Source organism: Grammomys surdaster, unplaced genomic scaffold, assembly GCF_004785775.1.
Source record: "Grammomys surdaster isolate TR1022 unplaced genomic scaffold, NIH_TR_1.0 126131, whole genome shotgun sequence".
Classification (NCBI taxonomy): domain Eukaryota; kingdom Metazoa; phylum Chordata; class Mammalia; order Rodentia; family Muridae; genus Grammomys; species Grammomys surdaster.
This window is the reverse complement of record NW_021620939.1, coordinates 5003523-5030995: the sequence shown is the minus strand read 5'-3', so window position 1 is coordinate 5030995 and position 27473 is coordinate 5003523. Positions and strand designations below refer to the sequence as shown.

Here is a 27473-nt window from a genome sequence, read left to right as displayed (position 1 = left end):
TTTGACTAGTGGGTTTTCTTATGTGGTGTTGCTCAATGCTATAGACTGAATGTTCCCTTGTAAATTATTAAATCCAGGGTTATGTTTATATTTTATATGTGTGCATATATAGTTGTGTGTATGTATATGTAGTGTTTATATACATTAACTTTTTATTGATTTTTTTTGCGTTTCACACTATGTACCCCATTCCCACTCACCTCCCCATCCCTTCATATTTGCCCTTTGCCCTTGCAACCTCCCCCTCCAAAAGACAACAAAAAATAAAACTAATAAAGACCATCTCACTGTGGAAGCTATGGTGTATCATGCTGTGTGACACAGCACACCCTTTTGACCAAACAGCTTTACTTGCAGTGAGTCATTGCTCTGTTTCAAGGCCTCTGGCTTCTGTTACTCTGTCAGTACTGGATCCTCACCTGGACTCCTTGGATATTCTGCTGTTGTCCTGTGTCATGGAGATCCTGCAGCGTTGGTTCTGTAGGATTAGCCCCTTAGGATCTCAAGCAGCTCATAGATGGGGTAGGTGTTGGGTTGGGCCAACTCCAAGCCCTAGATCTGGGCATGGGTGGTAGCTGAGTTGGCCAGCCAGCCAGCCAGCCAGTTCTTCTGGTGCTCATGCCACTGGGGCCAGGTCTTCAGCACTGCCCCAGTGAGGAAGTGGGGCCAGCTCACCTGAATGCCACAACCAGCAAGGGACAGGGCCAGCTCTCCTGCACCATGTCACTGGCCATGTCACCCCGGCCAGCTCAACCTTGCTGTCTAGGTGAGTTGTAAAGCTATTCTCTGGACTGATGCAGCTGTTAAGGGGTGGGGCTGGCTCTTTAAAGCCCTTGGACATTAACATGGTCCCAGGCAGCAGTCCAGACTAGGGAGTCAGCATGGCCTTTGGTGATAACATGGGTCAAGAACTGAAGAACATTGACACAGATCCCCCACTAGACATGGTCCTCTGCAGCAGCTCAGGCCAGGTCCTCACCGTGGCCTCATATGGCAGTGCAGGCTACTCACATCAGACTGTTCTTACCACCCTTGAGTCTTTAGTTCCTCCTTCACCATGTACACATCATTCTGCTTCTTTCTCTCGTATCTCTCCACACTTGCTCATCTAAGTGGTGCCTTGGCTGTCTGGGTATCCTCTGTCCCCCACGCACCATGTGGTGGCAGGCAGGGGTCCTAGTATTTATGTTTTTAATGAAGTCACATGCACTTGTTGTGGAATTGCACTGAGGTCATTTCAGAAAATTTAATACTATTCAAAGGCTTCAGAGTCTCCAGAGATAATGAAGTCATGCAATGAAAAAGATGCTCTTTCTAAATCAGGGTTTTGTTTGTATCCTAAGCTGGTCTCAAATTTAGCAATTCTGCATCTTCTAATATTATTACTTTTTTAATTTTTATTTATTTATTATATGTAAGCACACTGTAGCTGTCTTCAGACACCCCACAAGAGGGCTTCAGATATCATTACAGATGGTTGTTAGCCACCATGTGGTTGCTGGGATTTGAACTCATGACCTCTGGAAGAGCAATCAGTGCTCTTAACCACTGAGCCATCTCACCAGTCCAATTCTGCATCTTCTAAGTGCTGGTACTTATTCACGTGCCAGCATGGCTAGTAGAAAGATTTCTTTCATGTAGACAGGAACATGTGCTACCCTTACTGTACACCTTTGACATGTCATGGACTAGCCCAGTGATGGTGTGATTTTAATGTGGGCTCTCCAGCAATGTTCTGCTTTATGAATAGAGGCCTTGCATTCAAGTGTGTATGTGTGCCTGGATACAGGCGGGGGTACAACCTTGAGTGTTGTTTCTCAAGTATTAGCCACCTTTTTTTGAGACAGTGTCTCACTGGATTGAAACTCACCAAGCCAGCTAGGCTGGCTAGAGAGTCCCAGGGTCTATCTGCCTCTCTAGCACTGGGATTACAAGTACTACCACCATGCTCTACTACGTTTGTTGGTTTGTTTAAAATCAAGAGTTTGGGGGATCAAACTCAGGTCCTGTGCTTGCAGGACAAACATTCCTTTCTGACTAAACTATCTCTCAGTTATCCATTTGTGACCTTTTTGAAAATCAGCAATCCTCTTAAGTAGTTGGTACAGTTCTCAGTTGGAGCTGAGAATAGTGTTCATTATGTCATCTCTAACAAAAATTTAGTGGCCTATGGAAGAATGAGTAAAAGAAAAAAATTGATATTCTCTGAGAATTCAGTCACTTTCTATTGTATTCATCTAATGGTCTTGATATCATTTTTACTTTGAAAACATCCACACATAATTGTACATATTTATGTGGCTGTGTGATAATTTGATACATTTATGCAATGTGTAATGATCAAATCAAGGAGTTAGCCTTTCCCCCTTCTTCAAAAAGTGTTCTTTCCTTGTATTAAGAGCCTTTGAAATTCCCTTTTTCATCTTTTAGAAATAAAATTGGTGCTAAACTGTGAACTTTAATTACCTTATTGAACTGTGATACTTGCTATCCATCTTTCCCCATGCTCCCTCCACCTTGGCTCTGATTTAAAGTGTCCTGTTTTTTGTTTTGTTTTGTTTGTTTTGTTTTGTTTTTTTGTTTGCTGTTGTGCTGCTGCTGCTGTTGATGAGGATGGTAATGGCAGTGATGACATGGGGTCTTGCTGTGTAATCTTTGCTGGTCTGAAACTTAGGTAGACCAGGCTGGCATCTCCTGTCTTATGTAATACTTGGCTATTGAACTGATGTTTGCTACTGTCAGGAGCTTGAGGGCTCAGGTAGTATTTTGTTTGTTTGCTTGTTATTTAGACAGTCTCTCCCAGCAGCTCTGGTTGTCTTGGAACCCACAAGGTCCACCTGCCTTTGCTTGTGTGCTGGGATTAAAGGTGTGGGCCACTTCACTCAGCCTTTTTTTCTTTCCTTTTTCTTTCTTTTCTCTCTTTCTCTTTTTTTTTTTTTTTTTTTTTTTGCCGAGGTTGGTTTAAGTTAATGTTAAGTGAGGGTATGTAGAAGCCTATTCCTTGTCACTTTGATTGTTACTCTATTGCTCTAATCCTTATTTCCTAGAATGATAACCACCTGGGTACCTAAAGGTCCTAATTAGAAATTTTCTCTAAAGCCAGTTGTGATGATTCATACCTAGAATCCTTGGGCTTGGGAGATGAAGCTATGAGGATCTGGAGTTCAAGGATAGCCTTGGCTACATTGTCAGTTGAAAACCACACTGAGCTACATTAGACCCTGTCTGAAAACAAACAAACAAACAACAAAACAAACCATTCCCTACATCAAGCAAAAAAGGAGGAGGAAAGAGATGCCCTCTGTCTGTATTTAACAATAAAGTTGTGGGGATGGGGAAGGGATAAAGAAAGAAAGAGAAGGAAAAAAGAGAGAGGTAGGTGACAAGAAAGATGGTTTTGGTATATAGGGTATGTGACATAGCAGATTGGCAAGTAGACAGGGAATACAGACAAATGGATGCCCACAGTATAAAGATAATTTCCATTTACATACCTGCCCTGGAGGTTCACTGTTGGTTAGGAGGTAGCCTGTACCCTTCAGGGAAGAGTCACAGTGTTTAGTATGGCTAGTGGAATTCAGAAAGGGCACTTTGCAAAGCTTTTTGATAGATGTGGTTGGAACTAGGCCAAGATGTAGAGAACACCCTAAAAGCAGACATGGCCACTGAGGCCTTCACATGAGGCTTCCTACAAGCTTGGGCAGAGTGACAGTATGGCCAACAGTCAACTTCTCACCATCTGTGTGGTGTCCTGTGGGCTGTATTCGCCCTATCCCACACAGGACCCATTCCTTATATTCTGAGTGTTCCCAGTTGCCTTGATGCTCACTCTGCCTGAAGTATACACTTCCAGGTGTCTGTGTGGCTTCCTGTGTCCTCTGCTCTCTGCTTAGTGAGGATCTCCTTGACACCCAGTGGAAAGTAGCAGCTCCTCCTGGCACTCGCCAGGCTTCACGCTCTTGCTGTACCTGGAATAGTGCCTGGGGTTATAAATAAGTGTGTGTGTGTGTGTGTGTGTGTGTGTGTGTGTGTGTATGTGTGCTCAAGTGTGCGTCTGTGTGTCTGCGTGTGGACAGGTAGGCATGGGCATAGGAGATGGTTTTCAGCAAACTGAAAGGAGCAGCAGGAAGGCATGAGCAAGTGGGAATTCTAAGACACTCAGTTTTTATTTTGTGGCTGTCATTTTCTTGTCAAAGTAGCCCTGAGATGCTTGAACTGGGCAACTCATCAAAGTGTGTATGTGACATTCTCATATAGAAGATTGAGATTTGGATTTGGTTACTTTGCCTTGCTTTAAAAAGCTCCAGGGAAGCCAGGCAGTGGTGGCGCACGCCTTTAATCCCAGCTCTTGGGAGGCAGAGACAGGTGGATTTCTGAGTTCGAGGCTAGCCTGGTCTACAGAGTGAGTTCCAGGAAAGCCAGAACTACACAAAGAAACCCTGTCTTGAAAAACCAAAAAAAAAAAAAAAAAACTCCAGGGATTCCTCTTCAGTAATATTTTTCTTGGAAAAGCTTGTACTCCTAAGTGAAACTTTGGTGATTCTGATGCCTCTTGACCTCCTCTTAGGACCCTACTGTGGACATGAGTCGGTAATGCCCACTGAGGACTTCTGGGAGCCATGTCAGACGAATCCGCCTCAGGGAGCGATCCAGACCTGGACCCGGACGTGGAGCTGGAGGATGCGGAAGAGGAGGAGGAGGAGGAGGAGGTGGCAGTGGAGGAGCATGAGAGGGATGACGAGGAAGGACTGCTGGATGGTAAGTACCTGTACTGGTAACAGAGATTGCCATATCCTTTCTTCTATGGAGTTTTTCCTGGGAGACCATGGTATTTCTAGTTTTTTTTTTTTTTTTTTGGAGGGCTGGGGTTAGAGGGTATTGAGACAAAGTCTTGCTCTGTATAGCTGAGGCTGGCCTGGAACTCACTGTAAACCAGGTTTACTATGAACTACTGTAATCTTCTTGCCTTATCCTTCTCTAAGTTCTGGGGTTGTAAGTGTATGTTTTATGCTGAGGTTCTGGTTGGATTTTGTAGTGAGAAGAACAGGCTGAGGATAAGGCCACAGAACTTCTGTGGTCATTCTCAGAGGATGGATGGTTGTTCTCTCAAGGAAACCTTGTTTTAGTGGTAGAAAGATAAGCATTTAGTCCATCTATGACAGAAAGGTAGGCTCAAATCCAGAGATGGAGAAGTCTGTGGTAGAGTCCCTGTGCCAAATCTGCAGTCTTGAAGTGTGAGCTCTCAAGTATAGTGATAGCTGGTGAGTGTTCTGTGAGTTTCCTGAAATCACAATTAAAATTCTGCTTGTATGTTTGTAATGAAGGCATTATGTGAATAGAGATTCTCAGACAGATGGGCAGTCCCAGAATGTTAATCTTCTGTAGTGCCAGTGACTTGTAAGTTTCTCCAGTTAGCAGGCAGCTGCATCTCTGTGGCCAGTAGGCTTCCCCCAGATTACCTTTACATCCCTGCTTCCTTTGACTTTCAGCCTGTTTGTTTGTTTGTTTGTTTGTTTGTTTTGGACAGGGTCTCACTTTGTAGCTCAGGCTGGCCTCAAACTGGCAGTCCTCAGGTGCACTAGGCTAACATCTGATTTTTGAAATAGCATAGAAACTTTCTTTCTTTCTCTTTTGTGGCACTGGGAATTGAACCTATGGCCATTGCCTGGTAGCAAAGCCCTTTATCACTGAACTATATCCCACCACTTTTTGTATTTTGTTTCCAGACAGGGTCTTACAAAGTTGCCAGGCTGGCACTGAACTTGGTTCAGGCAGATCTTGAACTTGAAATTCTCTTCCCTTAGTCTCCCAAGCATATGAGATTCCAGGACTGTGCCACCAGACCATCGAAGCTCTTTTGATATTTGTGTGTACATGTGTTTGTGTGTGTTCAGGTGTATACATGGAGGCTAAAAGTTGACATTGGGTGTCTTCCTCAGTTCTCCTCACCTTCTTTTTGAGACAGATCTCTCATTGATTGAGCCAGACAAGCTGGCCCATAAGCCCCAGGGATCCTCCTGTCTCTACCTTCCGCACTGAGATTATAGATGAGTACTGTCATGCCTGTCTTTTTTCATGGGTTTGGGGGATCCAAACTCAACTTGTCATGCTTGAGTAGTAAGCACTGCCCACAGGCATCTTTCCAGCTTTCCACAAACCTTTTCTTTTGATCTTTAGTCTATGGTTAGGTTATCTAGTTGGTCTTAGGCCTTCAGTTAATTCTGACCTTTCGTGGCCTATAGTACTCACTGAGGAGAAAGCTTTTGGTGATAACAGACTACTGTTCTACTACTTTGTAGAATTGAACATTACACTAGACCATCACTTTTTTGAAGGAGTCTAGGGAAGTGTGCTCCACCCTTCAGATTCCAATCCTGAGCAGCAATCCTCTTTCTGCTGTTACATTCTTTCGTTTTCATTCTCTCTAACCTCACACCTGCTGTGTGGTTCAGAGTCAGATTTTCTCTTTATTACACTGCTCACATCTTCTCTATTTAACCTTCGACTCCCGAGTAGATATCTGCAACACTTCCTGTTTCTCATCTCGGTTCTCAGATTGGTATTTGTAGACACCCTTAGAACCCTGTGAAGTTCACATGGGTTTTAGATGCTGCTGATGAGTATGACACATATACACAAATATATGCATATGTATACATCTCCCTTTAATGTGTGTGTGTGTGCGTGTGCGTGTGTGTGTGTGTCCCTAGCTTCTTGGAACGTTGCCCGGTCCCTTCTTCTGTCTCTTTCTTCTTCACTCCTCCCTCCCTTCCTTTTGAGACAGGGTCTCCATAAATTTCAGTCTGACCTCAAACTTGACTTTCTCCTACTTCAACTTTGTAAGAAATTGGATTATAAGTCTATTCCTCTGTACCTGACTTTACTATGGCATTTTCTTCCAGGCATGAACTCTCCCACCAACCAATAACTGTGCAGATAACAGAGTCCACATATACCTAAGTCTCATGTATAAGGTTCAGGTCCATTTTGTGTTAAAAAACAAAAGTTACTTTGCACCAGACATAGAGATGTACACCTTTAATCTCTACACTCTAGAGGCAGAGGCAGGAGGATCTGTATTGAAGGCTAACTGGGGCTAATCTCTACACTCTAGAGGCAGAGGCAGGAGGATCTGTATTGAAGGCTAACTGGGGCTACATTGTGAAACTCTGTTGCTAAAAGGTAAAATGGTACATTTCTTCAAATATTACGTCAAGGCTTGTGTGGTTTTTAATTATGCTCCATAATCTCTAGCAGAAGAGAACATTGAGGAATTTTTTTTTTTTAGGATCCACTTAGCAGAAAAAATTGAGAGGCCTTGGATGCATCTGTCAGCATCTCTTTAGAGTATTTTATAATTCTGTTGCATTTTGTGGGAGATGGGGTACTAGATGTCCAGCTTAGGGCTGTGGGAATGCTAGGCAAGTCCTGCCTTCGTTTGATTCTTATCTGTTTTACGTGGCATATCAAGGCACTGGAATTCTAACCTACATGCTTAGTCCCTTCTGGGAGCTGCTTCCTATCCAACAAAGTAAGACTTTTACCTTTGGCCTGAGGCAGAACCACTTCATCTTAGACTACTGAATAGGGAAAGCTGGTCTCCTCTATCTCTGGGCTTTTGACCCTCTTCAGGAAGTTTGCTTTTTTGCTTTTCTTGTGGTCCCCTTCTATTTGTTCTCTTTGAAATTTGAAGTATCAGGGATGAAGTGTTCTAGGCAAACAAACAAGGAAAGGCCTCAGGAATCAACTTGATTTAGAATCAGTAACAATGAGTCCCATTGTGGCTAGATCATAGTGAGATAGTTACAAATCAAGGGACAGAATCGTCTAGGATAAGATAGGCATGGTGTTCTAGTTTGCTTTTCTACTGCTGTGATAAACACCATGACCAAAAGGAGCCAAACAGGAAGTAAAATGTTTATTTGACTTACACTTCCAAGTCACAGTTCGTCACTGAGGGGAGTCAGAGCAGAAGCTTGATGCAGAAACCACAGAGGCCTGCTGGCTCTCTTCCAGGCTTGTGCTCAGCTACTTTTCTTATACAGCCCAGGTCTACCTGCCTAGGGATGCACCCACTTATATTAATTAGTAATCAAGAAAATGTCCTGCAAGCTGTCTACAGGCCAGTCTAATAGAGGCAATTTCTGAATTGAAGTTCTCTCTTTCCTAGCTGTATCAAGTGGCATCTAAGATTAGCTATCACACAAGAGGTATGAAAATGAGACAGCTAAAATCCTGAATTAATTTACATATTTATATATTATATATATTTATATGTTTTTGTATATATCCATGTGTGTGTGTGTATGCTTCTGTTATAAGTATATGTGGAAATCAGAGGACTACTTGTAAGAGTTGATTCTTTTTTTACAGTGTGGGTCCCAGGGATTGAACTCAGGTGGTCAAGTTTGGCACCTGACACCTTTACCAACTGAGCCATCTGGCTGGCCCCCACAGTTTGGTCTCATGGGTTAATGATTTCAGACCCTTATTGAAATCTCACCATGTCAGTAAAAGTAAGTAGCGACAATGTGCAGGAAAGATCATGCTCTTCAAGTAGCTGGAAGCAGAAAAAGTACAGAGGGCTCCAGAGTTAATTTAACCAGAAGCAACATGGGTGGGTTTGGTTTTATTCTCAGTTCTAAGGAGGCTGAGGCACAAGAACCTTGAGGCCAGCCTGGCTAGATAGTGAGACCCTGGGAACTGCTAACTCCTCTACCTCACGGGATGGGGTAGGAAGTGTTACATCAGAGAGGACTGTGCATGAATATCACGTTGCCTAGCCTGCATGTGTAGAAGGCCCTGGGTTCAGTTCCAAGCACCACGGGACAGATGAAAGTTCTACTAGGGAATGGCAGCTCCCTGTACTTGTAATTCTAGAATTTTGGAGGCTAAGGAGTGAGGATTGGTATGAGTTTGAAGCCAGCCTGATCAATGTAGTGAGACCTGTTTTGAAAAAACAACAAATAAGAAAGGGCTAAGTATGAGAGCTCAGTGGTAGACTATTTTGCATGCACAGGGTCTTAGACTCAGTCTTTTGTGTTTCGATCCTCCAAAAGTCTTCCAAAAAGGGCTGGAAAGTTGTCATGTCACAACTGTCTGTAGCTCCAGTTCCAGGTGGTCCGAAGACCTCTTCTGACCTCCTATGGCAGCCGGCATGCACGTGGTGCACATACATACAGGATACTTGTAATATAAAATAAATCTAAAAATTAAAAAACAAAAAGTCAAGGGCTTGGGCAACCACATGGTGACTCAAAATCATCTGTAATAGGATCTGATGCCCTCTTTTAGTGTGTCTGAAGACAGCTACAGTGTACTCATATACATAAAATATGTCTTTTAAAAAAGAAAAGAAAAAACAAAAAGTCCCCCAAACAAAACTGTACCTGGAAGGAGAGATTTCAGAAATTCCTGCTTTTTGTCATAAATTATTAATTTGTGTATATGTGTCTGTGACAGAGGAGGGGAGGGGCAGGCCTGTGTATTGGGTTGGGCTTTTACTATTGTTTTCTACCTTAAAATTTAAAGGTCCCTCACTGTATCCAAGTGCTCCTCATTCTGGCTAGATTGGCTGGCCAGCAAGCCCCCAGGATTTATCTGTTAGTCCCTCTAACACTAAAGTTACAGGTAAGCCTCACTGGGTCCAGCTTTTTACACAGGTGCTGGGAATTCAAACTCCAGTCCTCATTCTCACAGCCAGTTCTAGCTCACCAAGCCATCTTCCCAGCGCCGCTTTCTAGAATCTTTTTATAAACGGAAGCACATAGTATATTGCATTCTATATTCTTTCTACCAGTTCCACTTCATTTACTCAACATAATTATTTTGAGATTTATATGTGTTTTCTGATTCAAGATGAAAGTAGGGAAGAATGGGCATGTTTTTAGGAACAAAAGGAGTTAGCAAATGGGCCTGTCATACTGGTGCACACTTTTAATTCCAGCACCCCAGGATGGAGGCAGAACTCTGTGAGTTCAAGGCCAACCCAACATAATGTAGTGACTTCTAGGCCAGCCAGGGCTACCTGTTTCAAAATATGCAAACAAAAAACTGCAGAAACATTGAGTAAGAAGAGCCTTGGAAAGCCGGGCGGTGGTGGCGCACGCCTTTAATCCCAGCACTTGGGAGGCAGAGGCAGGCGGATTTCTGAGTTCGAGGCCAGCCAGGACTACACAGAGAAACCCTGTCTCGAAAAAACCAAAAACAAAAAAAACAACAACAACAAAAAAAGAAGAGCCTTGGAGGGTAGTCAGGCCCTTTTAAACAACAGACGAGTGCAGGCGCTAATGTCCCTTTATGACACCGAACGGGAATTTTTGGGGGTGGGAGGAGGAAAAGGTTTATTCATCTTACATTTTCACATTGCTGTTCATCACCAAAGGAAGTCAGGACTGGAACTCAAGCAGGTCAGGAAGCAGGAGCTGATGCAGAGGCCATGGAGGTTATGGACTAGCTTGCTTCCTGGAAATTTTTTTTTTTAAAGACAAATTTCCTATAGCCTGGGCTTGCCTGACTGACTGTAGTTTAGGTTAGCCTTGAACGCATAAATTGTTGATCCTTCTACCTAAGCTTCTGTAGTGCTAAGATTATAGACCTGTTACACCACACCTGGCCTTTTTTTGTTTTGTTTTGTTTTTGTTTTTTTGGTTTTTTTGAGACAGGGTTTCTCTGTGTAGCCCTGGCTGTCCTGGAACTCACTCTGTAGACCAGGCTAGCCTCAAACTCTCCAACTCGGAAATCTACCTGCCTCTGCCTCCCAAGTGCTGGGATTAAAGGCGTGCGCCACCACTGCCTGGCTTTTTTTTTTTTTTCACACCTGGCCTTTTTTTCCCTCACTGAAATAAAACTTCTATAAGTAACTGTGTGCAAGTATCTTATGAAGTTGGGCTTTCATCTAGCTTAGCCAGTGGATTCCAAGCCAGGGATGCAGCTCAATAGTTTCATAGCAATTATTGTAGCCTTGAGTTTTTTCCCTAGTGCCTCCCCTCTGATGGATTGGATCTGTCACCTCTATTATCTACCAGCCAAGTCTTGGGGAAAGCTGGAATAGAATAAAACTGAGAATAGAACCTGGTAGTGTTTTGTTAGAAACAGTATTTAAGTCGGACAGTGATGGCACACGCCTTTAATCCCAGCACTTGGGAGGCAGAGGCAGGTGGATTTCTGAGTTTGAAGCCAGCCTGGTCTACAGAGTGAGTTCCAGGACAGCCAGGACTACACAGAGAAACCCTGTCTCAAAAAACAAAACAGAAACAGTATTTAAATTATTAAACATTTATTGCACGTACTAGCAGGACTCATTGTGATGGTGCCAAAACATGGTGCCAATGCTGATCATGCCCACCTCTTCCTCCTCCTCACCTTCCTTCTTTGTCTTTTTGAGACAAGGCCTTGGCTACATGGCCTAGATTGGCCTTAAACTCACTCTGTAGTTCAGATCAACATTAAACTCACTCTGAAGTTCATGCTGGCCTTGAACTTGTGATCTTTCCTTCTTAGCTTTCTGAGTACCAAATTCATTGTTCTCTTCACATTCTGTCTTTGCCTTTTTTTTTAAGTTGAAATATAATTACATAATTTCCCTTTTCTCCCTCTAGCCCTTCCCCTGTACTCCACCTGTTCTCTCTCAAATTCATGTCCTCTATTTCTTTGTTATGTATGTATTTATATACGCATCCATGCATAACCTGTTCATTCTATGTAATGTAACTTGTATGTATATGTTTTTGCTTTGTTTAGGTTTTTTTTTGTCTGTTGGGTTTTTTTGTTGTTGTTGTTGCTGTTTTTGAGACATGGTTTCTCTGGCTGTCCTGGGACTTGCTCTGTGACCAGCTCAAACTCAGAGATCCTCCTGCCTCTGCCTCCCTGAGTGCTGGGATCAAAAGTGTGCACCACCACTGCAGAGCTTGTAAATGTGTTTCTAAGGCTGTCCATTTGGTATTAGATAACCAATTAGTGTGTTTTTCCCTGAGGAAGAATATTTATCTTACTCTTAGCATTCCTCAGGAGATTTTCCCATTTCCTGTTAGAATGTCTATTGATGTTGGCTTTGGTCAGGTCTTGTTAAGGCAGCCATGAAAATGAGACTTCATAGATATAGCTTTCCTGAGATTTCTAGGTGATGAAATTGCAAAGCAAACTTCTGTTTCTCTGGCTCTTTGGATCTTTGTTTCCTCCTCCTCTATGATCCCTGAGCTTTAGCTTTTTAGACGTGTTAATCAGAGTTGGGCACCACACAGTCACTTATTCTCTGTGTTTTTATTGGTTGTGGTTTCTGTAATTATTTCTGTCTGTTACAAAGAGACATTTCTTTGTTGAGGGCTGAGATGCATATTTATCTGTGGAATAAGGATACATATTTAGAATGTAAGATCTTTGCTGGCTTTGTAAAGTAGCTATTGTAGGCTTTCTCCGAGATCCATGATCTTAAACACCCTGGGTAGGTGACGAGGTTTCCAGTACTAGGTATGATTTCCCTCTTGTTGAATGGACAGTTCCCACTCTTGTATCTTAGAGATGTAGTAACAGGCTGATCATTGTTTTAGTTCAAAGATACCATAACTGGTAAGACTGTTGGTTACTTCTCGTATCCTGAAAGGTAGTCAGTCCCCAGGGAGGAGGCTTTCAGGTAGGAACTAACTAGGATCCTTTGGAGCTTGTGTCTGAAGTACATGATGTTTTCAGTAATAAGAACTTGCTTTCAACCTCTGGGAGGCAACCAAGCAATAGCCCATGTTTTGAGAGTCTTGTGGATAACCTTGACTAACAGCTCAATGGGCTTTTCATGTTAGGGATTTTGTTAAAAGTCCATGGGACTTGTCGGGAGCATTGCCATCCCAGATGGGAAATTTTCCTTTACACGTGCCTTTCAGCCCTAAACCTCCTTTAAGATGAAGCATTACCACCTAGAATAAAGTCACTCCTTCTCCATGTATCTCGTTGACTCCTATTTGGTCTATAGATCACTATAGACTTTGTCACATATCAAATAATAGTTGAGATTAAGTGCTTGTTAGACAGATTTTAATTGAATCTGTGAGGATTCAGAGTTGCTTAAAAACTCTAGAGACTGTCAGTGCCTAAAGTGCTAACAGGTCTGAGAGGAGCAGGGGATCTTAGGAAAGGAATCTAGTGTAAAAGAACCGCAGGGAGTCTGGGTGTGATGGTGGTTCATGCCTATTTTAATCCCAGGATTTGGGAGGCAGAGACAGGCAGGCTGATCTCAGTGAGTTGGAGGCTCTCCTCCTGGTCTACAGAGCTAGTTCCAGGACAACCTGGGCCACACAGAGAAACCTTGTCTCAACCTCCGACTCCCTTCAAAAAAAAAAAAAAAAAAAGAACAGCAAGGAAAAAAGATACATTCTTTCAGTCACTCAGTAATATTTGTGGAGCCTCTGCTCTTTGCCAAGCATTGGCACTGGCACTGGAAATACAGAGAGGACCAAACATGTGTTTCTGGATGAGATTCTCATTCCTTTTTTTTGTTGTTGTTTTTGTTTTTCGAGACAGGGTTTCTCTGTGTAGCCCTGGCTGTCCTGGAACTCACTCTGTAGACCAGGCTGGCCTCGAACTCAGAAATTCGCCTGCCTCTGCCTCCCAAGTGCTGGGATTAAAGGCGTGCGCCACCACTGCCCGACCGAGATTCTCATTCTTGTAAGGCATAAATACATAAATAGTGTCTGGTTTTTAATTATTTATCTTTGAGATATATAGTCCTGGCTGGTTTTGTACTTACTCTATAGCCCAGGCTGGCCTCAAGTCATGGTAATCCTCTTGTCTCAGCCTCACAAGTGATGAGATTATAGTGTGTATCACCGTACCTGTTTTATAAATAGTATGTCAAAAGATTTTTAAGTACTATAAAGAAACAGAAGCTAGATAAAATCTGAATGAAATATGAATGTGAGAACTGCTACTTTATGTGAATTATCAAGAAAAAAAAATAAAACCCCACAACCAACTAAAAAACCTTCTTGAGTAGATAAGTTTTGAGTTGAGATTTGAACAGTTAGGGGTTTGCTAGGAAATGGCCCAGTAGAAGGAGCAATCCAGTCAGATAGAGACACTGCAGAGTGTCAGCAGAGCAGCAGCAAGACCTGACTTCAGTTGTCAACGATCCTTCTGGCTCTTATGTAGAGGCTTAGCTACAAGGAGGGACCAGTTACAGCAGAGAACAGTTACAAGGATCTCACCAAAATCCAGTTACAGCAGAGAACAGTTACAAAGATCTCACCAAAATCCAGGTGGGAGGTAACAATGGTGACGTGCTGGAGGGGATAAGAGTAACTAGATTTTAGAATGTTTTAAAGATAAAGTAGAATGATTTTCTTCAAGATTTGTTTATCTGTATTTATTTTATATAGTGGGCATTATATTTGCATGGTGCGTATTATACCGTATGCATGCCAGTTGCCCTGGGAGGCTGGAAGAGGACGTCAGATCTCCAGAACTGGAGCCACAGATATTGTGGTCTGCTAAGTGGGTGCTGAGAATCAAACACAGGTCCTCAGGAAGAGTAGCCAGTGCTTTTAACCTCTGAGCCCATCCAACCCTGTATTGATTGACGGACTGATTTTTCTCTATCTCTTTTCTTTTTCTTTTCTTTCTTTCTTTCTTTTTTTTTTTTTTAAATCCAGTGGTTGTAGATTTTGTGAAAGAAATTAAGATGAATTCCAAAACTTGTGGACTGAAAAACTGCTGGAAGATTCCATGTCTGGTCTTTGGAAGGTTTAGGGTGGGGGTAGGGGCAGAAGCAAATGCTTATAGTGTTATAAGCATTAAATTCAGTATGGGTTGTACCATCAAGGTGAAGTGTCTGGACAGCAGATGGTTGAAGTTGAGGGGACTCTAGATTACAGATTAAAGTGTGAGTTATATCTGAGTTTAAATTGCAAGTAAAGATGGGTTCATCTTGTTGGGGTCCAGGAGTTGCCCTACAAACCACGTAAATACCGATCTCAGTCAGACAGGGATGGTTTATCAAATTCGCCCTAAAGGACTGATTGATCAGTGCTGTAGCTCAGAATTTGGGGGCTGAGGCAGAGGCCATGAATCCAAACACTTTTCTATGTCAACTTGTAAAGGCTAAAACCACAAAATTATAATGAGCTCATATGCAAGTTCTGGAAGTGCCGCCCGGTGGTTGGCCCTGACTCAAGACATTTTTAGACCTAACTGTTCATATTGACATTTAACTTGATGGGTCCTACATGAAGCTTATAGTTGTGGAATCTCTTTCTCTCTCTCTCTCTCTCTCTCCCTCTCTCTCCCTTCTTCCTTTCCCCTCCCTCCCTCCTCCTTCCTCCCTCCTTCCCCCTCCCTCCCTCCCTCTCCTTCCCTCCTTCCCTCTCTCCCTCCCCCTTCCTCCCTCCTTTCCCCCCCCCTCTCTCAAGATTTATTTCATGTGAGTACACTGTCACTGTCTTCAGACACACCAGAAGAGGGCATTGGATCCCCATTGCAGATGATTGTGAGCCACCATGTGGTTGCTGGGAATTGAACTCATTACCTCTGGAAGAGCAGTCAGTGCTCTTAACCGCTGAGCCATCTCTCCAGCCTGTGGAATTTCTTAAGATTAACAAACCTCAGAACATAACAGGGTGTGTGGTCAGCATGACCCTGATCTGAGTCAAGTTATTTTTGTGTGTCAGTGACTGGCAGGCATGTTACAGCAACAATATAAAATAGCTGGTGGGCATGGAACAACATGGCTACAGTTGTGCTAGGGAGTAGGCCTCAACACATCTGAAGAATAAGAGAAACTGTGAAAACAGATTTTACATATCAACATTTATAGAGAAGGCCTAGAGGAAGATCAACTGGAAAAAATGCTGGGAAGAGAAACCCTTTGTTACCTGGAAGTCAGGTAACAAAGCATTTCAAAGAAGAGAGTCTTTAACTAGAAGAGGTGTCAGATTCCCCTGGAGCTAGAGTTATACACAGTTATGAGCCACCATGTGAGTGCTGGGAATTGAACCTCAGCCTTCTGAAAGAGGAGCCACTTCTTTTTTCTTTTTTTTTTTTTTTTTTGGTTTTTCGAGACAGGGTTTCTCTGTATAGCCCTGGCTGTCCTGGAACTCACTCTGTAGACCAGGCTGGCCTCGAACTCAGAAATTCGCCTGCCTCTGCCTCCCAAGTGCTGGGATTAAAGGCGTGCGCCACCACCGCCCGGCGAGGAGCCACTTCTTTTAACCACCAAGCCATCTTTCTAGCCCCCTCCCCGGCTTTCAAAGTCAGAGTCTCACTTGCTAGTCTTGCGGTCTGGAACTCACTATAAAGCTTGCCTAAACTGGCCTTGAGCAGTCTTCTTGCTTTGACCTCCCACATGCTGAGATTACCCTCCATGTCTTGATGAACAGCTTCAGGGCAGTGGTAAAGACCTGAAGAGCAGGCGGATAGGAGGCCCTCAGAACAACTGTGTGTGTGTGTGCGTGTGTGTGTGTGTGTGTGTGTGTGTGTGTGTGTGTTACAGAGGATTGAACTTAGGGCATCTTTGATGCTATGCAAGAGCTTTACCACTGAGATACATCTCTAGCACTCTTCTTCCTTTAAAAAAAAAAAAGGTAATTTTCTTTCTTTTTCTTTTCTCCCCCCCAAATCCCTGTCCCCTCTCCCCATGTGATCTTACTGAGTTGTTCAAGCAGGCCTTGAACTTCCAAACCTCCTGCCTTACTTTCTTTGAATAACTAGGATTAGAGGCCTATACCACAAGTCCCACCTAAGAATAGATAGCTGAGAACTTTTGATACATACAAGCACAGATAAAAGAGGCAATAGTGAAGGGAGAAGTTGAAGTCAACAGATTTTTTTTTCTGGTTTGATGCTTTATTTATTTATATTATTGTTATTGCTTAAGTTGGCTTGAAACCCCTTGCCTCTGTAGGGCTTGGAAAGTGTGTGGGAGGTGGTTTTTGTTTCTGTGTTTTTCAGTTAGTAAGTTTTATCCTTTCAGCCACATGACAATAGAAATGATCAGGGAGGGAGAGAAACTGATGATGCAGGAAAGGCTGGGAACAGCCTATGCTTCCTTGATCCAGGCTGTGACTGTGGCCTTGAATTGCCTTCACTGTGAGATACAAATGCTGTACACTAGGCAGGAACATGCCTCGGGCAAGACAATCGTGTACTAACTTCTGTGATCTTGGGCAAGTCCTTGATGAACTTTTTAGTTCCCAAACACAAACTAAAAACTCTGGAACACAAATTCTAGGCCTTTTATTTTGTTGTTCTGTATGAAGATTGGGAAGGATGTACATTTAGGGAGAAAAGAACCCAAAACAAAAAACAACAACAACAAAAAAACAACCTGCTGTTGTTGAGCCTGGGGTAGCAGCCTGACTCTGACCAAATGGAAAGTTTCTTGTTGTGCTTCATCTAAGTGAGTTTCAGCATGTTGGTGTTTCTGTAGGTAGCCAGTAGCAGTCCTTAAGTTACAGTTTCCTGTTTGTTTGTTTGTTTTGCAATAGGGACTCTATGTAGCCCTAGCTGGTCTGGAACTATCTATGAAGATTAGCCTGCCTTTGAACTCATAGAAATCTGCCTGCCTCTGCCTCAGGAATGCTGGGACCAAAGGCATGCAGTACCCCGCCCAGCTTCGGGCCTGATCTCTTTGTTCTGAGGTGTTTGTTTGTTTGTTTGTTTGTTTGTTTTTACCATCTTCTCCACTCACTAGGAAGTTATAACACCTTTTCTTGGGAATGCTTGGTTATTTATTGTTGGTCTGCTTTTTTTCAGAATAGCATTTATCATAACTTCTCAGCCTTTTGGCTAAGATCAAATGTCAAATAGCAAAAGTCAGAATTTATGGCAGCCTTCCTGTTTGAGATGAAGCAGAGCCAATTTAGATACCAGTTGCTGTCCTCCCGTTCTCTGCCGGGCTGGAGGCACAAAGGGGCAGAGTGTTTTCGTCTGCCAAGGGCATCAGAAAACCTTGCCAGACATTGACCCACTGTTCACCACGACTTGGGAGGACCTTTAGCAGTCTTTCTCAGTTAGGGGAGGGGACTGTCTGCTGCTGTATTTGTATTTCTCAGATTATTTAATATATTGGGCTCTTTTTATACTTACGGCCATTTTGACATTTGAGAACTTACCGTTTCCTATTGAGTTATAAACTTTTTTTTATATGTAGATAGAAGTCTTTTCTTTGATATACATAACTATTCTCTATCACTTGATATTCCCCCCCCCCCAATCTTTCTGATTTTTTTCTTTTCTGTTTTCAGAAATATTTTTTGTTTTGTTACCTAAACTAGCCTTAAATTTGATATGGACCAGAGAGGTCGGCCTTGATCTCCTTATTCTCCTGAAACCCTTCCCAAGTACTGGGACTCTAGGTATATGCAGTCCTGCCTGAGACAGTCTTGCTGTTTAGCCCAAGTTAGCAGCTGCTGCTGTTCCTCCTTCTCCCTGCTCCCCTTTTCCTCTTCTTCCTCCTCTTTTTAAATAGTTTCATGTATTCTAGGCTGGCCTTGAACTTTCTAGCTTTATCTGCCGTGAAGAGACCCCATGGCCAAGGCAACTCATGAAAAAGGAAGTATGCTTATGGTTTCTAGGGTTAGTCCATGATCAGCCTGGCAGGAAACATGGCAGCAGGCATGACAGGCATGGTAGACATGGTGCATAGAATTTATATCCTGATCTCAGGCAGGCCAACAGAGAGACTGGGCCTGGCATGGGCTTGTGAAACCTCAAAGTCTACTTCCAGTGACACACCTCCTCCAACAAAGCTACACTTACTTAAAAAGACCATACCTCCCAATCCTTTCCAAACAGGTCTACTAACTGGGGATCAAGCATTCAAACATATGAGCCTATAGGGTCCATTCTCATTCAAACCAACAAAATGACCTTGAAGTCCTAATTTTTCAGCTACATCCTAAATGATGTACCTAAGACTTATTTTCTTTTTAGTATGGCCAATCCACTCCATATCATTCTGTCTTTCTCTGATTAAAGTTTAATAATGTAGCTAGCTCTCTTTATTAACAGAGTTAACATATAGGCTGCTTTTTTTTTTAAACGACAGGGTTTTTCCATGTAACCCTGGCTTTCCTGAAACTTCTTCTTTTTTTTTTTTTGTTTTTCGAGACAGGGTTTCTCTGTGTAGCCCTGGCTGTCCTGGAACTCACTTTGTAGACCAGGCTGGCCTTGAACTCAGAAATCCGCCTGCCTCTGTCTTCCAAGTGCTGGGATTAAAGGCGTGCAACACCACTGCCCGGCTAAAAGCCTAAATCTTGCCAAGTGTGGTGACGTCTTTAATCCCAGCATTTGGGAGGCAGAAGCATACAGATCCCAAAATTAGAGGCCAACCTGGTCTATAAAAGAAGTTTCAGGCCGGTCGGTGGTGGCGCACGCCTTTAATCCCAGCACTTGGGAGGCAGAGACAGGCGGATTTCTGAGTTCAAGGCCAGCCTGGTCTACAAAGTGAGTTCCAGGACAGCCAGGGTTACACAGAGAAACCCTGTCTCGAAAAACCAAAAAACAAAATTTAGGCTTTTAATTAATAAATTGAAAAGGCTCATCATAATAATGAGTTTTTCCTTTTGTCAAGGCATAGCTTCAAGTGTTGCTCTTGTTAGTGTAGGAAAAAGGGCTTACTATAATTTAGTTTTGTCTTTAATAGCATCTCCTTTTAATCTTAGTGTTCCCAAATCAGAAATTTTTTATCATGATTAAAGGTGTGAAAGAATCATTTAAACTTTTAAAATTACACCTGAATACTTTAGATAAAAGAATTTGTACCTAGTACTGCATATGGTAATCTGGGGGGTGGGGTAGTTTACAGAGTCCTTTTCTTCCTATTGACCTCTTTTGCTTTCCCATCACAGTGTCTGCTGCCAAGTTAGATGCTCATGGAACCTTAATCTTTGCCCACTCCTTTTTCTGAACTACAAAGTCCTTCTGGGAGTGATGTAAGAGCTGATGTGTTGTTTGTAGCTTAATGCTCCAATATGTTTACCAGTAGGAGGAGAAAATAACCTTGACTCCCGCTGGCTTTTTCTCCTTCCTGTCAGGCTACTAGAATAAATAGTTTTACTGTCTTTTGCTGTGCTGGGTTAGCTCATTAACAGGTGAACTGTTGTAGTTTCTCTTTGTCCCTTGTTTCTTGAAAGGGCAGCAGTTTCTTCTGATGTGTTGTGGCCACCCTTGCACAGGGCCCTAGTGGAGTTTGTGTTATACAAAGATTTGTGCCCTCTTTTTTGGAATGCAAAGGTCACATTTGCCACTCTCATGATTAGCTCCTGTGTTCACTTAAGATTCCGGGAGATTGTTTTTTGATAGTCCTCTTGAGAGAGGCCAGTTGGAGCGTCCAAAAGTGGGAAACACAGGTGGATTGAGGATTGACCTGGCCTTGTACCCTACCCCTCACCTCTCGATCTGACTATAAGAACAGGAGGCAGCTGTGGGGTGGGGGACTGTTTTATTACTTGTAGTATTTAGTGGTAAATAGAAGAGTATTGATTCTTGTTTTTTTTTTTTTTTTTTCGAGACAGGGTTTCTCTGTATAGCCCTGGCTGTCCTGGAACTCACTCTGTAGACCAGGCTGGCCTCGAACTCAGAAATCCGCCTGCCTCTGCCTCCCAAGTGCTGGGATTAAAGGCGTGCGCCACCACCGCCCGGCTGAGTATTGATTCTTTAGTGATTCTACAGTTTCTAGGAATAATGTATGTAAACCTTTTGTCTTAGTCACTTGTCTGTTGCTGTGCAGAGACACACGAATGAGCAAGGCAACTCTTATAAAAGGAGACATTTAACTGGGGGCTGGCTTACAGTTCAGAGATTAGTCTGTTATCAGCAGGACAGCATATATGACTCCAGTGCAATAGCTGAGAGCTTTAACTTCTGATCCACAGACAAGCACACCAAGAAAAAAAAAAAAAAAAAAGACTGCCCACCCCAAGGCCACACTTTCTAATCCTTCTAATATTTTCAAACAGTTCCACTCCCTGCTGACTAAGCATTCAAATATGAGACTATGGGGACCATGCTTATTCAAACCCCACATCTTCAATTTTTCCCCTCTATGGTTAGGTTGCTCATACCTGGAAGTAAACAACAAAGTATTTTATTGTCTTTGTCTTCCTATTCAAATCCCTAGCCCATTCCATTCTACAAATTTTTACCAAAGAGACAAAGGATCCTTAGAGGTAAAATTTCTAAGGTAGTGCTTGGTGGACAGAGTCACCATCCTGTTGTCACTATCAAGAAGCTAGCATTGGGTCATTCAGACAAGGACTTCTCTTCTGAATGAATGAGTGGATGCCACTTTTAGGGATGGCAGTGTAAAATGAATCATTTTTCATATAAATGTATGTAGTAAATTAATCCAACAGCTGTATTTCTTTACTTTTTTTAGTCCCTAATAACCACACAGAGAAACTTAAGATTTATTTCAAATTGTAAGTCAATACCTGGGCAGTTAAATGATCTACTTTAAGCCCCTATGCTAATCTGTCTACCTCCCATCCCCATCCCCATAATACTTGCAGTTTAATATTGTTCTGTCTCTCTCTGCTTCAGATGTTTCTTCCCGTGGTGTCTTCTTGGAGCCTCTTCCGTAGGTCCAGTTCCACGAGCTCTTCTCTCTCCTTCCCTTAGCTGGCGGAAATCCCACTCTATTTTCTCTTCTGCCCAGCCATTTATTGACAAGGCAAAGAATTGTTTACACAAATTTGAGACCGGAGATTGTTGATTACAGTGCTGAGTCTAGATTGAAAAAAGATTTGAGGGCAGAGAAAGCAACATTTGAATAGCACTAGGATGACTTTTACACAGTGCACAAAAATATGCCCACACCTTAGCTCTACACTGCTGTGAGTTCTGTAGTTTCACTTTCTTCCAGTGTGATGAGGCTTAGGTGGGCTTGTAGATGGAAGGGAGGACATAAAGCTGAATGTATAATCTTGTATTGGACTTCTTAGTTAAGGAGAGACTAAACTAGGTGGTCTTTTCTATTTCTTTCTTTTGCAGAGGGTATGGAATGGGGAAGGCATTTGAGACAAGGTCTCATAGCTCAGCTCAGGTGGGTCCCCAATTTATTATGTACGTGATGCTGGTATTGAACTTCTGATCTTAATGAGTTCACCTCTCAAATACTGGGCTTATAAACATGTGTTCACCACCATGCTGTAGTCTCCTCCCCACCACTGCCTGCCTTTCTCTTTTTTAAGATTTATTATTTTATGTGTACAAATGTTTTACTTGTATGTATGTATGTGTGTATGTGTGTATGTGTGTATGTGTGTATGTATGTATGGTATATCATAGTGTGCCTGGTGCCTACAGAGGTCAAAAGAGAACATCCCATCTTCTGGAACTGGACTTCACATGAATCCAAGCCACTATGTGGGTGCTAGGAGTTGAACCCAGGTCCTCTGCTAAAACAAGTGATCTTTTAACCACTAAGCCATCTCTCCAGGTCTTCTCTTTTTTTATCTAAAATTTATTCTTTCACAGTTTCATTTGTATATAACATACTTTAATCATATGTCCTACATTATTCTCTTAAATCTTCCCTTCCTCTCTACAAGTCCTCCTCCTCTTTCCCTGCTGCACTTGGTATGTGTCCCACTACATTTAATTAAAGTTGATTGTGTAAGCAGGAGTGGGGATTTTTTTTTTCCCCAGACAGGTTTCTCTGTGTAGTCCTGGCTGTCCTGGAGCTCACTCTGTAGACCAAGCTGGCCTTGAACTCAGAGATCCACCAGCCTCTACCTCTCGGGTGCTGAGGTTAAAGGTGTGCACCATCACCACCTAGCCAGTCTTCCAATCTGATGTTTTCTTTACATTTATCCCTACATGGTTTTTAGGGTTGAAGAGGCCTATAAGCAAGAAACTGCTCAGGGAAAAAGGCATTGGGAAGGGGTCTCACTGATCAGGGTTGGACCTGAACATGCTTCTGCCCACTGAGTCTAGGATGGACACTTCCTCACCCTTATGTTTGTAAGAGGTTCTGGTGAGGACAGGAGGCAGAATGAGCGCTTGCTGCTTAGTTAGAGCCTTCCCCCTGAACTCCATCTGTTAAAAGGCATGGTCCTGCAGGTGTGATTGGGGGTGGAGCTGGGCACTGGGCTTCACTTTTGTTTTAGTTACAGCTTTGTGGAGTAGCAATGGCTTTGCTATTCCAAAGGAATGTCCTTTCCCAAGCTGGTTCCTTGGAGCTCCTTTTTTTTTTTTTTTTTTTTTTTTTTTGAGGTAGAGGGAGATAATTTACTATGGCTAGGGTATAACTCCCAAAGTTTCTTATTTAGTGTCCACTATCTTGGGATTTATTGTGTAGACCAGGCTGGCCTAGAAGTCAGAGAGCTGCCTGCCTCTGTCTCCCAAGTGCTGGAATTAAAGGCATGCACCAGCACACAGTCTTGGAGGGAGTTTTTTTACTTAGCAAGGGTGACATACTAGTTAGTGTCTATATCACCGAGAAACACACTTCCTCAACCCTCTGCAACAATTAATTATCTATAGCTCTTCAGGGAGGGGTGCGACCTTGTGATCCCTTCCTTCATCTACGATGGAAGGTTGATGGATGGATCCAGTTTTGTACTGGTAACCAAAATTCTTCTTTTTCTTAAAAAACAAAGTGGGTGCATTTTGCTTGGTGTGTGTGTGTGTGTGTGTGTGTGTGTGTGTAATGTGTTTGTGAGTATGTACATTGTGATATTGTGCATAGAAGTCAGAAGACAGCTTTGTGGAGTTCCTTTTTTCCTTCCACCTTTACAAAGACTCAGAGATAACATTCAGTAGTCAGGCTCAGTGGGAATTGCCTTTTCCTGCTAATCTTTCTCATTGGCAGGTTTTTTTTTTTATTTTGGACAAGGGTTTTATGCCAAGATAGCCTACTACATATCTATCCCAGGATGGTACCAAACGCCTGGCAATTCTTCTTCAGTTTCCAAAATGCTGGTATTTGGCCACCAAAAATCTTCATGATGTTACTGGATAGCGTCAATTAAATCTCTGCAACACTGGGGTGAAAAGATCTGTTATGTTTACAAATGATTGTTTCTCTACTATTTTTAGCCTGGATTCTGCTAAAGCTCACAGGGAGTGACTGGCCCCGAGGGAATGTTTGGCAATGTCTTGGAGACACTGCTGGTTGTTGCAGCTGAGGAGTAGCACTACTGTGGGTAGAAGTAGGAAGGTCGTCAGACACGTCAGACACTCTGCAGTGCATAGGACAGCACGCAAACAAGGGTGCTGGCAGACCCCAAGAAGCACTGGTGCTTAGGAAACCTGTGAAGCTTTCTGGAACATTTACAAAGAATTTGTAGTTTTCTCTCTGAGGACTGAATGTAGAGGATAGCTATTTCTTTTCTTCCTGTCTTAAGTTGTTTCTTGAGTAGTCAGAGTTGGCATTGGGCCTTTACCACTTGATCTCTTTTTTTTTTTTATCTTTTTTTTTTTTTAATTTAAAAAGTTTTATTTTGAGACCAGATCTCAGTTTTGTGGCCCTTGGCTGGTCAGGAACTATCTTTGTAGACCAGGCTGGCCTTGAACTCATAGAGACCTATTTGCCTCTGCCTCTCTCTGCCTCTCCTCTGCCTCTGCCTCTGCCTCGTATGGGAATTAAAGACATGCCTCACATGGCTGCTGCTGCAAGACTTATTTCTATTTATTTGTTTTTAAAATAATATATTCAGTTCATTAATAAATCTTCAGTTATTCATCTTATGACATAAAATTGCTTTTTTGCTTTTTTTGCAAGACTTAGTTGTAGATCATTATGTGTGTGTATGTGTGTGTGTGTGTGTTTAATTGCAACATAAATAACTACTAAAATTATACAAAAAAAAGTACCAACAAATGTCTACAATGAGCCACATATGTTTTATGATAATGAACATTGCTCTAACTTCTAGGTAACGTGGAGCACAACATCACAATAGATTAGCAAGATATTATACAGTGAATTTACTTTTTTTTGTATTTTTGGGGTTTTTGTTTTGTTTTGTTTTGTTTTTTTGCTTTTCGAGACAGGGTTCCTTTGTGTAGCTCTGGCTGTCCTGGAACTCACTCTGTAGACCAGGTTGGCCTCAAACTCAGAAATCTGCCTGCCTCTCCCTCCCAAGTGCTAGTGAATTTGCTTTTTTACACGTTGAAATTTTTTGATTTTGTTTATTTGTATGAGAATTTCATAACTGAACACTGCATCTAAATCAGTACTTTTTCCTTTCCCCTCCAGCTCCTTCAGTGCTCTCCACTAAATTAATGATCTCTTCTTTATTATTGTCACATGTATATACATATGTGTGTATACATGTACATATATGTAGATCTGTACACATGCATGTATAGATGAATATATGTGTGTGTGCATACGTGTATATGTAACCTATGTGGTGTATTTAGCTTTGCTTGTATATTTTCTCACTTGAAGATTGATCACTTAGGGTTGGACATCCTATGTGGGAGCCTGGCCCTGGAGGAATCTTATTCTCCTGCTTTTAGTATTTAGTGACTTCTTGAAGCTCTTCTCATCTGGGTTAGATCCATGTGAAATCTGCATTGGCATGTTACTTAGTGTTGTCTTTATACAGGTCTTATTCTGGCAACCCTATTGTTGAGAGAGTATATTTTCCCTGTTATATCTAGGGGACATGATCTATCGACAAACACTCTTGGCCTCTGGATCTTATAATCTTTCTGCCCCCCTTTCCACTGTTTTCTCTGACCTTTAGGGCTAGAGATTGCATTGTAGATGTGTCGGTTGGGATTGAGCACCTCATATTTTACATTTTGACCAGTTGGAATCTCTAGTCTCCATATGTTCCAAATAGATGCTTCTGTGATGAAAAATAAGAGCCTCTTTTTTTGTGTAGCCCTGGCTGCCCTGGAACTCACTCTATAGACCAGAGTGACCTTGAACTCAGAATCATCTGCTTCTACTGATTAAAGGCACACATCACCACCTCCTGACATTTTTATTTTATTTTGTTTTGTTTTTTATTTTTTTTCCAGACAGGGTTTCTTTGTGTAGCCCTGGCTGTCCTGCTCTGTAAACCAGAGTGACCTCAAGCTCAGAGATCCTCCTGCCTCTGCCTCCTAAGTGCTGGGACTAAAAGTGTATACCAATCTGTCTGGCGATGAAAGCTGCTCTCATCTGTTGGTATAAGGTAGATACTTAGAAAATAGAAATTATATTGGTTAAGAAAAGTGGCAGTAGTAGCCGGGCAGTGGTGGCGCACGCCTTTAATCCCAGCACTTGGGAGGCAGAGGCAGGCGGATTTCTGAGTTCGAGGCCAGCCTGGTCTACAAAGTGAGTTCCAGGACAGCCAGGACTACACAGAGAAACCCTGTCTCGAAAAACAAAAAAAAAAAAAAAAAAAAAAAAACAAGAAAAGTGCCAGTAGTAAGCTCTCCTCATATGTAATAGAATTTATAAAATAAGAAGAATGTTATAAACTTCATACAAGTAAATTTGAACAATTACATTACATAGCCGGTTCCTTAGAAAAATGAAACTTTTTTTTTATTTTAGAATTTCAGTAAGTGCTGATATTGTGTCTTATGAACTTTCTACTGCAACAGTATTTGTTCTTAGTCTATTCTTTAAGACAGTTGTATTTAAAAGTTGAAAGTCTTATCTAAAACTTTGGTTGTGTGTCTATTTTAAAACACTAGAGAATAGCCTCTTAGCATGAATTGAAGCAATTCAAATAATACATAGTATCTATGACTTTTCCATGACTGTTGTAGCGATGAGTATAGTTGGCTAGATTTACAGTATCACACATTAATTCTCTCCTGTTAAATGGACCAATTAGACAGCTCTTGATTACCCCAAGACAAAGGTGCTGCTATTGCATCATTGCGGGTGTCATGCTAATCCAGTCATTGCTGTGGTGTGTCGGCTTTGCAGCTGTAAAGACTGTGAATTGACCCTTTCTCTTGGCAGCTTGCATAGCACCGTTCAATACTCTGAGAGCTGCTTCTGAGGGAGGAAGTTTCCAGGTCAGTTCCAGCACAGTTCCTCCAAAGTATGTGGTCTCTTCAGCAGTAGAGCCTTACCTTAAAATACAAGGGCAATGACAGCCTGACAACAACCTGAAAGTTTTCTCATGTGTGGTGCTGAGATTTTTGTTAGCTATTCCATGGCTCTTGGGGTGAGAACTATCATTCCATGTAGTATAACTTCTTTAAACTACATATCTATGTATATACATACATACGTATTATATGTAATTTTAGGTAAACATAAAATATGATTCCTGGTGCCTTTTAAAACATCCTTGGTGTCATTTATCCTACTATGCTATCTTCCCTCTCTGTTGCCCTCCCTTACCCCTCCTTAGCTACAGTTCATTTGGATTTTCATTTGTATGCATGTGTCTCTGTGGGTATATGCCACCCACATATGTAGGTGCTCTTAGAGGCCAGAAGATTTAAAGTGGTTATGAGCACCTTAGAGTGTGTTGGCAAACAAACTTGTGTCCTGGAAAAGTAGAATGTATTCTTATTAAACAGTGAAG

General features: G+C 42.2%; 1 protein-coding gene across 1 annotated transcript in view; it reads left to right on the top strand.

Annotated features, from left to right (window-relative positions):
• The window catches only part of Rad54l2 (RAD54 like 2), a 99391-nt gene that overhangs the window by 33040 nt on the left and 38878 nt on the right, over positions 1-27473 (top strand). Inside the window, exon 2 of the mRNA XM_028756631.1 lies at positions 4568-4758. Coding sequence (XP_028612464.1) covers positions 4620-4758 — 139 coding nt within the window. The 5' untranslated portion in view covers positions 4568-4619. The remainder of the gene's footprint in view (positions 1-4567; positions 4759-27473) is intronic.